Source organism: Eurypyga helias, unplaced genomic scaffold (assembly GCF_000690775.1).
Source record: "Eurypyga helias isolate BGI_N326 unplaced genomic scaffold, ASM69077v1 scaffold21187, whole genome shotgun sequence".
Lineage (NCBI taxonomy): Eukaryota > Metazoa > Chordata > Aves > Eurypygiformes > Eurypygidae > Eurypyga > Eurypyga helias.
In genome coordinates, this window is record NW_010262660.1 from 13,986 (window position 1) to 25,472 (window position 11,487).

The window sequence follows — 11,487 nt, forward strand, 5'->3', positions numbered from 1 at the left end:
ATTCCTGTTCTATAAGAGTTAGGAAAAAATGTCACACCATAGCATAAATTCCTGCCTCAGATCCTAGAAATTCCACCGTTTCTGTGCTCCATTTTTCAGTTACAGGTCTGTTTTACAGCAGTGGTGCTCACACCACAGGAGAGCTTAGACTAACAGCTCCGTACATAACCACAGTACACACCAGTGTCACCACTAGGGCAAGGACAATACTGGAGTTGTACAGCAAAGCTTGCCACTAGACTGTGTGTGGTATTATCATCTTAAAAATAAAATATGGGGGGAGTAATTGCAGAAGAAACAGCCATGTAGCTGGGGAAAGGAACTCATCAAGGCACTGAAACAGAGAATGAAGCAGTACATGGAAGAAAGACTCAGACCAAGACAGATTACAACAGTGCACAGTTGCAATCATTACAGTAACTTTCTACATTTCGACAGGTTTTTGAAAGTCCAAAGGACAAACTTCTAGAAATCCTGAATTACAGAATACTTGAGAAATCGGATTAACAGAAATCTACACGCAAGCTTTATCACTGCTCTCCAGGTGTTAACCACCCTGCGATGCAGGCTACCACTCCCAGCAGCAGCAGCTGAACAAGAGCACGCAGTGACTCCCCAGGCACTTCACTGAAAACAACCTGCAGTTTAAATTAAACCGGCTTCTGTGGCAATTTAAGCGTACACTCTAGATTTTGGCCTGAAGTAGCTGTGTGGCATTCACATATTTCACTCCAACTCCTAACTTCCTAAATAGAAGCAGTGCCATCAAACCGCCAAGACAATTTCAGCTGTAAACAGCATTCCAGAGAGAAAAGCTGAATAAGAGAGCAATACAGCTCAAAATTATGATACACAAAATTGTGCACACTATCACCAGAAACTCTCATTACTGGAGGCAGCAATGGCTTTAGCACTGAAGATGAAGGCAGCGAAATTGCATTAGATGAAGGGACTGAGTTAACAAAACCCTACAGATGATATTGACCTCATTAGACTAATCAAGAAGAGCCTGGAGAAAGCAAGAAACAGGATGCAAAAAGTAAAATACATGGTCTGATAATAAAATCCTCATCGGGGACAGAAGGGAAAAAAAATTAAGTTGGAAAGAGAAAGCAGAAAAGGTGTGTGTATCTCAAAACATTAGCATTAAGCAGTGTGCATGGCAAGGATGAAAAGCCGTAAGTCCAAGTACTATTTGGCAAAGTTTGGAAAACTAAAGATAATCCTGTAAAAATAGAGCCAGGATCTATTGCACTGATAATACCACGTGAATTAGAATGCTGGATAAGAACAAAGATGATAAATTGGAGATACTGATGGAAGAAATGGCTCAAGAAACCCTGACCCACTGATTAGCAGAGAGACAGGAAAACATCTCTGGTAACAAAATACTTTTCCAGAAGATTCAAGACAGACGGTTGTAAAGGTCTGAGCACATGTCACAAGCAAGCTTGGGAAGGTTATCAAACACCAACATGTACCAGAGAGCAGGAGACAGGAACAGCAGGCAGACCGAAGATAAGCTGAATAGATGTACTTGGAAGCAACAAAAACAACAAAAAAGGCTTTCAAGGAAAGCCACAAAGTCAATACAACTACTCTTCCTGTGGCAGACCAGTTTCACCTTACGGGTTTCGCTGAACATCTGGTTTGTGTGTTACAGTGCTGCCTTCAGTTCACCATAACTGTTTGGCAAAATACAGTAACGTGCCAAAACCCATAATCCAACAGATGATCAAATCCTGAGGACTCTGGGTCCAACTAGTATCCTGTCAGCATGGGAATAATTTTGTTAAATCCGCTGGGATCTCAATTGTGGAATGGAATGCAACTCTAGATCCTTGCCACCTAGCAATGCTAATTAAAATGAGATCTGGAAAGCCACTTCTCACAGCTGCCACTTCTAGTGAGAAGCTACACACTTACAAAGTCTTCTTCCTCAAATTGCAACTGCTCTTTATCTTCCTTCTTCTCTTCCCTGGATTCAATGGGCAGCTTTTCTTGAAAGGCGGAACTTTTCCGAGAATGGAAGTTGCCATTCCAGTGGCGATGAACTCCAGTTCCTCCTCCACCACGCTGGTTCACACCATCATGGCCCCGTGAGGGACCATGCCAGCCAGGCTGACTGCCAGAAAGCCCAACGTGAGCTCCTTTAGAAACGCCAGAATCTACAGAATCATGGCGGAGAAGGGAGGGCTGATGCCAGCAGTCTAAACAAAGGGAGATAAGCATGCAAATAATAAAGGTCAACACAGCGTGCAGAATACTGGAAACATCAGGCTGTTTTTCTTGTTGTTAAGTCAGCGTTCACTAAGTAACTACAACGCCAAACTTATTAAGCTACTGTGTGGTTATATCAGAAAACAAACCAAGCAACGGAATGTACACACACATACCAGACACCCCCCTTAAGGCCTGAGCACGTGGCAGGGAGAAGAAAATAGCACAGGTTTCTTACAGGATGTTTTGAAAAGGTACAGTTTGGTAAAATATTGTTTATGTTCTGCAGAGTATTCAACAATTTTTGCTCTCAGGCTGCACTCTGATCCCTCCCCTACTTACCTCCTGCAGTTCGGAGGGGCCCATTATTGAAAAACCCATCGGAAAAACACACCAAAGCGGCCCTCTCCCCGTGGAAGATGCTCTCCATGTTTCTCAAAGGTGGCTGCAGGGGACTGCAGAAAGAAAAAGGTGATGTAATGAACCATTCCTTTGGGCACTCCAGGAGCCTGTCAGCCCAACAGTGACGTTTCGTCAATTAAAAAAAGGCCAAACACCACAGTCCTGTACTAGTTCTCCAGATAGCATCCATCTCTGCACTGCTTAGCCAATGACATCAACCACCACGCGAACCTGATCAGAACGGTACACAAATCAGTGTATTGTACACAGAACCAGAGGGACCCTAACACACTCCTCTCACCCGCAGGCTTTCCCAACAGTCTCTCTGCAAAGTTCATTAAGAAATTCTATAATTCACAGGTGCTCATTCACATGCTCCTCCTAAAGACTGAAGAGCAGACAGCAATGGAGCATCTAATCAGTCTGACTAAAACTCAGAGATACTCAAGTACGTTAAAGCAATTTTGGGCCAATACAATTACGATGCTGTAGAAAACATTAATGCTTCAAGCATTAACTTACTAAAGAATCTTCTACTCTTCGTTTTCCCTCATTTACAAAAAAATTAGAAGTTTGTTTTACATGGATTAAATATCCCAAAATTACTTTTGTCTCCTCATATTTTAGGTGATTATTTTTGTCTCCTCATATGGGAGGTGATTCTCCTCCTCTACTCTGCTCTCGTGAGACTCCACCTGGAGTACTGTGTCCAGCTGTGGAGCCCTCAATATAAGGAGGATAGAGACCAGTTGGAGTGAGTCCAGAGGAGGCCACAGAGATGCTCAAAGGGCTGGAGCGCCTCTGCCATGGGGACAGGCTGAGAGAGTTGGGGGTGTTCAGCCTGGAGAAGAGAAGGCGCCGGGGAGACCTTATAGCACCTTCCACTACCTGAAGGGGCTACAAGGAAGCTGGGGGGGCCTTTTTACAAGGGCCTGTAGTGACAGGACAAGGGGTAATGGGTTTAAAGTTAAAGTGGGGTGGTTTAGATTGGATATCAGGAAGAAATTCTTCCCGGAGAGGGTAGGGAGGCACTGGGACCGTTGCCCAGAGAAGCTGTGGATGCCCCATCCCTGGAAGTGTTCAAGGCCAGGCTGGATGAGGCTTGGAGCAACCTGGTCTAGTGGAAGGTGTCCCTGCCCATGGCAGGGGGGTTGGAACTGGATGGTCTTTAAGGTCCCTTCCAACCCAAACCATTCTGTGATTCTATGATATTTAAGCATGACAGTGAAAGCCATAAAACTTCTTTGTTCATCAATGTTGCACATCATCATCTGGTTTGCTACTAAAATGTTTTTCTCCACTGCCATGTGCAAGTAATGCAAATGGTTAAAGTCCTAAAACAGACTTCCCTGGTCAACCTAAGATTCTTCTGGAATCAGTTTTAGAAAGAAGGTGCCAGGCAAACTGCCCTCATTTTAAGGTTGCAAAAAAACTAGTGAGTATTTCTGAGTTTGGAGTTAGAGCCCAAGAGCAGCTCATCAATCTACTACTCAGCAAGGGACAGGTTATTTTCATAAATCAAAACCAAATTATATCCTGAACTGTAAGTAAGTGGCAGCTCAAGTCTTGACCCCCACACACTTAAGGTCATTTCTTTAATGGTTTTCTTCCTGGGATCCCACTCAAGTCTCAACACAACGACACTGAACTACTTCCATGTCTGAACACAGAGATTGTTCATCCTCTGGAATAAATGGGACAAAAGACAACAAAAATTATTTTCACCCTAATAAGTTTCCAAAAGCCTTCTTTAAAAACACAAAAGAAGTTCAAATTAAACATTTTAAATTCAACAACAGGGCAATTTTTTGCTTTTTATTCTTGCCATAGCTGCTGAAGGAGGTGACCTGTACCAACGTACCTTGGTTGACTGTGGCGTTGAGAAGTTAAGCCAGGCAGGAACAAAGTCATGCTGCGCCATTTAGGTCCAGTGTCTCCCTTCAATAAAATGAGGCATCAAACCTCATGGCCAGGATCTGTAAATGAAAAGAGCATTCCTGGACTGTTGTTTTTTCCAAACCAAAATAGCACTACAATGTATTTCCCAAAGCTTGGCCTATACAAATAGGATGGGACAAGTGCTGCAGTTTTTCATAATACACTTGAGCAATTTTTTCCTGCTGAAAAAAAAAAAACAGGTAAGGACTTAAACAGGTAAGAACTTAAACATTCCCAGTTACTTCCTGTTTACAATTAACACACCCATGAAATTTGTGATATGATGGGTGTGGAGGTGGGAAGGAAACAGAACAAACAGCATACAAAAAGACATACACAGATGTGTAAAATCAAGACATGAGCATCTGGGGCACATTACTTCATTGCTCATTGTCTCGTAGTCTATAAAGGGGTGATCCCTGCATGTTCTATTCCAGAGGCTGTAAATCAAATATGACCAAACCAGTGATGATGCTCAAGATACTGAGAGCAGATCAGAGGCCTGAAAGACAACCTTATGCCGGCTCCTGCACCCCCCAACTTAAAACTGTATCCAGACCCACCATCCTCCATCCACCAAGGAACATCCTATGCTGAAACTGCTTTCATAGCTAAGAAACCAAAAGGTTCGGAACAAAACACAAGCTGGCTGAAGGATCTGCGCCTTAACGAAGTTCAACTGAAGACCAGCCGAGATGTCTCGCTGAGGAATCTGAAACTGAATTGTTCTTTCCAGCGTCACGGCAACTCCCACTGCCCAAAATGATGAAAATTACAGTGTTGTGCTGTATAACTGAATTCTGCCTTTTTGTGGAAGGTTCTCCAGCTTACCTTTTTCCTTTATTTTTCAACTTTATCTATGAACAAGTCAACACTATATAAGCAAAGAAAAAAGTACATATGATTACTTACCCTGAGTTTGGCCTCTGCAGTCCAATGTCCTCAGTTTCTGTGCTTCACTGACCTTCGGGTTCCTTCCTTCTCCAGTATGCTGTAAGGCCAGCCTCGAGGCAAGAGTGCGTCTCAAAGCAGAGCACGAGAGGCCGCACTTCGTGCCAACTGTGCCCTTCACCCCCTCAGCTGCTCATTTTAACCTCTCTTTACACTCTCACTACAAAAAAAAACATACCTCAGAAGGTAATTTATATTTAAAAAAAAAGCCACGACCACGTTCACCTCATTAAATTTCCTCTGGTTGTGGTAGTACAGAAGTCAGCCTTTACATTACAAAAAGGTTTGTCAACTCTGCATGACAACATTCAGAGCAACACCATGGTTAATACTGAACAGATACACTCAAGTCTGCTGGATAATTCATGATCTGCAGCAGATCAACCTGAACACTCTGGAAAAAGGGTGATGTTACATAAAAATGGTTGCCTCAAATGCAGAGATCTAAATGAGAAGCATCTGCCCAAGTGCTCTTAAAATATAAACTTCATTTTTATCACATACATCTGCTAAAAAAAGGTATAGTATTTTAAAAAAATGAATGTTAGGATATATTCTGGTGTTCACGTAACTTGGTTAATGCTCCACAGAGCTAATCACTACTTGATACAAAGCTCAAAAGCAGGCACAAATGTTTATCTCCCCGTTTTGCACCATTTACATGCTGAAACATAGGTCACATGAACAAAAAAATGCCAGCTCCAAAAATAATCTCTTCTACTCTATTTTTTTTGTAGACTGCGTGCTGCTTTTAAAGGGACACAAATTATTCCACAAGAGCTTCTTGTTCTACAGTGGAGAGTTCACTTCTGGGTCATAGTCCTCTTCCATCAAAGAGGTGAGACAGGAACTGTAGTCACTATAGAAAACAAACAAAATCCCATCAATACAAGCAGCATGAACATGACAAAGTATGACTAGAGAGAAGAACAGAAGGAGAAATTGAGCAACTATAGTGCACGTGCCAAAAACTATTTGATCTGTGATCAAAACAAAACCTGAAATAATCTAATTAAAAAAAAGGTCCCTGAAAAGGGCATTTTTGCTTCCAAATGATCACTTCCCAGATTTCGTTTACAGAAGGGCAAAAGACAAACAAGCTGAATCAGAATAAAGGGAAGAGTGGAGAAACTGCATGCAGCTCATGAAAGGGATTCCACATTTCCTAGCAGTTTTAAAGCCTGTTGTTAAAATAATGACGAGACTCTAGGCTGGAGGTAGATTTGGCCATTCCACGTGCCTCATCTCCTCTGCACGCCCACATCATTCCTCACCTGCTCCAATACAGCCACACTCCCCTCCCAAGAGACTCGTGATAGTAACGCATCCAGTGTTCCCATTAACTCCTCCACAGAAAGCACCAATAACAAAACCCTGAGTTCTTCCTTCTGCTGTGGCCTCTTTTGCCTCGAACCACCTCAACTAACCAGAAGCAAAGATGGGTTTATTGCCCCTGAAACACCTCAAAAGTTTTGTTACTGTTCTGATGCCATCAGCTGTTTCTCAGAAGCCCTTTAGGCATGCCTTATTATGCCTTTAGAGCTGACTTGTCAGAGTTTGTTTTCTTTGTTTAAACATGGTTCCATTCTTTGATCAGTTTTGGGTTTTGTTGCCCTTGTTATGCCATTCTTTACTCTAAACACGTGAATGATTTTTTTTTTTTAAAGTCTTTAAGGCAGTTTTGGTAGAGGTTAAAATTAAACACTCAGAGGGAATAGTAAAAGAATCACTGCCTTTTTATCCTCTGGGTCATTCCTTTTAATAACACCCCTTGTTTTCAAGGAATTTTTTCTTTCTGGAACTAGATGTTATTGTTGTGCAGGAGAGCTTGGAAAGAGGGAAACATTTTTGCACCTAAGCAGTGAGCCATGACCACGTTTCTGGAGACAGAGAAGACCCAGCAGCCTCATAACCCCTACAAGCTACCAGCCAAGAAGAGGCAAATCCAAATGAATGTGGCCATGCACAGCCCTGACCTGGGAACTTTCTGAGCATCCCACCCCATACCACAAGCTAGTATGTGTCACACAGCGCACACAACAGAAGTGCTAAGCTATAAAGACCGGTTTTTATATTAAAGGGTAATTTTTCAGTGTGTATAGGGACATGCTGGAACATCTGCTGCAGACAGAACAGCCTTCCCACCACGCTGAACAGAAGTCCTTCAGATATGACCTTCTGAGGCTGCTACCAAACGTTTGAGCCGTAAGTAGAAGATAAAACAGAAACAGAGTCAGTGCAGTTGACTATATTTAAACAAGATTCATTACCTTCTGAATAAATATGCCTTTCAGAACAAACTAAATAGCAATTAAGCCATGTCAAACTATTGACAGAAGCAAGCTGGAATTTAAGAAGTTGATTAAATGAAACTTGAGAACAATTCACAGGGATGTGAAAAATGGACCTAACCAGAGCAAAGCCCACACAGAACTGTTCTGCGGATTTAAGGGTATCTAAATAAAAGAACACCATGGAATCACAGTTTTTAAGTAGGAACTAGGTCTGAGTACAGAACAAAAATAAAACCACCACAGAAGTACAATATCCAGGTTCCACTTCACAAAAACAGTTCCCCGTACCTTTGGAAAGGGAAACGGAGCAGGAAAGCACAGCAGCAGTTTGCAAAACTTGTGCTGCTGCAAGACATCCTTTCGTTTCAGCACAATCACAACCAAGGTGAAACTCCCCAGGACTCCAACCAGTTTAGAAAAGATCTTGCAGAAGATTCAGGTCTCCTAGCCCGCTCTTTTGGTATCATTGATAGTATCAGGGCAGTTTATTAAGGAGCAGCATCTGCCATGAACGTAGACAGTCTAGTACAACTCCTAGACACGACATTTTGGACTGATGGCCAAGTCTTGCAAACACCACGTTAGCATAGATCAGGCACTGCTGATCAGGAAGCTTTACATTTGTTAAAGGACTGACCGACACATGATCCACTTTCTATCAAGTACTTTAATACTTCTGTAATCTTTATTCTGAAACAATCTCACTTGCGGCTGTCCGTTACTGAGGTTGCAGCAAATTAAAGCAAGATGCTTAAATTAATCTTCACCCACTTCTCTGCAGGTAGTGTACAGAAGGCACGCTTCAGACAATAAGATCAAAGTAGTGTTGAGCCCTTCCAAAGTTGTGTTTCCTGGCAGGAGCAAGGTACTGCAGGCCCTACGCCAACACACGACATGCCGACACAGCCTGCAGCTGGTGCCTGATTTCAGCCAGCACATACACTGCTCGCCAGTCATCGCCTTCCTGTGGATGCACTGTCACAGCCAGAACAAGGTATTGTATAAAAAACCCTTGGTGTTAGAGGAAACGTTGTAAACGATACTGCTCCTGAAACCCGCCAGTCCCCACAATTAGCCCACATGCTAGGTTTTACAGCCGCCTCACACACACTCTGAAATCTGGCCAACATCACTCCATCAACCGACCCAAGACCACTTCCCATAACCTACCATACTACTGACGACAACAATAGCACAAATGGGCAAGACCCAAAGTCCATCAATTACCTTCTCTGACAGCAGCCTACAATAAATTAAGAAAAAACATGCAAGAGCGAAGAGCATCAGGGGTCCCAGGATCCTTCTTAGACTCTCAGAGCCTGTATTACAGTTTCTTAGCAGTCAGTGCTCCGATGGAAATCCACTGCATTGCTTCTTTTTAAACACATGAATACATTTTTACCTCCCAAATGAGGGTGGGCACAGTTTACTTGTGTCTGTTTTAAACTAAATTTGTGGCTATAAAAATGTCAGCCTCAATTCAACTGGATTTTTTTCTTGTGCTACCAAAGTACCCAACCACATTCTCAGTTTTTCATGACACTTGTGATTTCAAACATGATATACAGATCCATCAAGCCACCTCTCTTTCAAGCAAAGTCAGACTATTTGTGAAAGCTTTCCTAGCCTTTACCATACCTTTTAGCTATAAGGTCACCAAAACATCATAAAACGCTCAAGATCTGGGAGCACGACCAATCTATACAGTGCTAAAATTGCACATTTTTTTAACCTTTCTTCGTAATACCTAACACTCCTTCTTTTGATTACTACATAGAACTGAAATGTCCTTTGCCAACTACTCAATAATGAACAGAGCAGAGACAGGACAAGGGGTAACGGGTTTAAACTGCAAATGGGGAGGTTTAGATTGGATATCCAGAAGAAGTTCTTCCCAGAGAGGGTGGGGAGGCACTGGGACAGGTTGCCCAGAGAAGCTGTGGATGCCCCATCTCTGGAAGTGTTCAAAGGCCAGGCTGGATGAGGCTTGGAGCAACCTGGTCTAGTGGAAGGTGTCCCTGCCCATGGCAGGGGGGTTGGAACTGGATGGCCTTTAAGGTCCCTTCCAACCCAAACCATTCTGTGATTCCAGAGAGAGATTCGTCAAAGTACAGGTGAGGTCTGCACATTAATGTATGTATGGAACAAACACTCAGGCATTCCCTGAAGGTAAAATTCCCAATTCTTCCCATACTGTTCAGTTGAACTGATCTCTGCTTCAGTATGGAAAACAGCAAGGACAAAGATCATCCCCAGTAGCCACTCCCAATTCCAGGAAAAAAAAAAGCAAATGAAAGTGCTTGTCAACGCAAATTTAATCAATTCTTTCTCTCCTTTTAAATGAGTCCAACTTTGAATTATTTCTGGAACAAAATCAGAAAAGGAGAATAATAATAATATCACTAAATGAGATGTATAAAGGCATAACTCTTTTTAGAGCAATGAAATCTGCATTTATGTGATTTTGTGAAGAAAAAAGTTGTCTGTCAACTAACTAAAATATTCTTTCATTGGTCAAAATGAATAAGTCTTTGGGAAATACAGTAAGTACATAAAACATTAAACTCTCCATTAGCACTTGGGTTCTACCTGTTAACAGTCCTAATTAGTCTTTTTTAAAAAGTAATTTGCTATCAACTTTTACATGTTGCATGAAGAATATTTTAACTGTTGTTTCATAGCAACCTTTTTCCGTAAGTTTTTGTTGTTACAAAAGTACTTTTTCCCCACCTTGGTAAGTGCTTAAGTTTCGTATCTAAATATCCTGCATGTTACATGACACGATGAAAGTGAAAGAAGTGACATTTATCACTGAGTCAAATAAGTGAAAGTTTTCAGATGCTCTTCCACATTATCAGATTTCATTGTGTATTTGTCTAAACAAATATTAAAAGTTTGACATGGAAATGGAAGAAACATACAGGCATATTGAATTTAGAGAAGCACAGACTACAGTAAGGAGCATACACAGTCCATGACAAACCCCCCATCCCCTAATACACTATTAACCCAGTGTTCTTGCTGTGTTACACTTGAATATAGTTACACATCCTTCATGTCTGCTCCTACTTGACCAGAGTTAATGTCTAAACCAGTTTCCAAAGCTTTGACTCTCAAGCTGAGCTTTCCATACATACCTGGCAGTAGGAACCAAGGAGGCATTCAATATGCCAAGACCCATACCGACTGGAATGTAAGACTGAAGAGACAAGCTAAAGATAACCAGGGCTCCTGACCCGCGATATGAAATTACTCACTGGGAATGGATCAGGATGTTTCAAAACTCCCCAGAAAATTCAACGTTCAAAACTCCTTGCACACCTCCTCAAGTCCCTTCATTGCTGCTGTCTACCTAGAATCCTATTAATTACATTAATTCCTTTTCTCATCTCTTGCAACAGCAATTCACAGCAGAAAACCAGCACAAAAGTCAACGGTTATCCTTCATTATATGTTTAGAATTCAGTTCATAGCAGCTGTAAAAAGTCAGAGGAACAACATCCGCCTGTCCCTGCCGCAATTTCAGCTCACTTCACTGCATTTCTATGTACTTCTCTGAACAGAACATTTACTTAAAAAAGGTAAAGCTTTGTTTGTCTAATTGGCCAACTCAATTGGGATTTCAATAATATTCCTAAAGATCAGATGTTAGCTGGGTTGCAAAAGCATTCAGAAACATTAG

General features: G+C 41.9%; 1 protein-coding gene across 1 annotated transcript in view; it reads right to left on the bottom strand.

Moving 5' to 3' along the window:
- GPBP1L1 (GC-rich promoter binding protein 1-like 1) overlaps positions 1-6,370 on the bottom strand; it is a 19,095-nt gene extending 12,725 nt beyond the window's left edge. The window contains 5 exon segments of the mRNA XM_010155814.1: positions 1,927-2,210; positions 2,563-2,609; positions 2,611-2,675; positions 4,484-4,598; positions 5,473-6,370. Coding sequence (XP_010154116.1) covers positions 1,927-2,210; positions 2,563-2,609; positions 2,611-2,675; positions 4,484-4,543 — 456 coding nt within the window. The 5' untranslated portion in view covers positions 4,544-4,598; positions 5,473-6,370.
- Between the last annotated feature and the right edge of the window lie 5,117 nt (positions 6,371-11,487).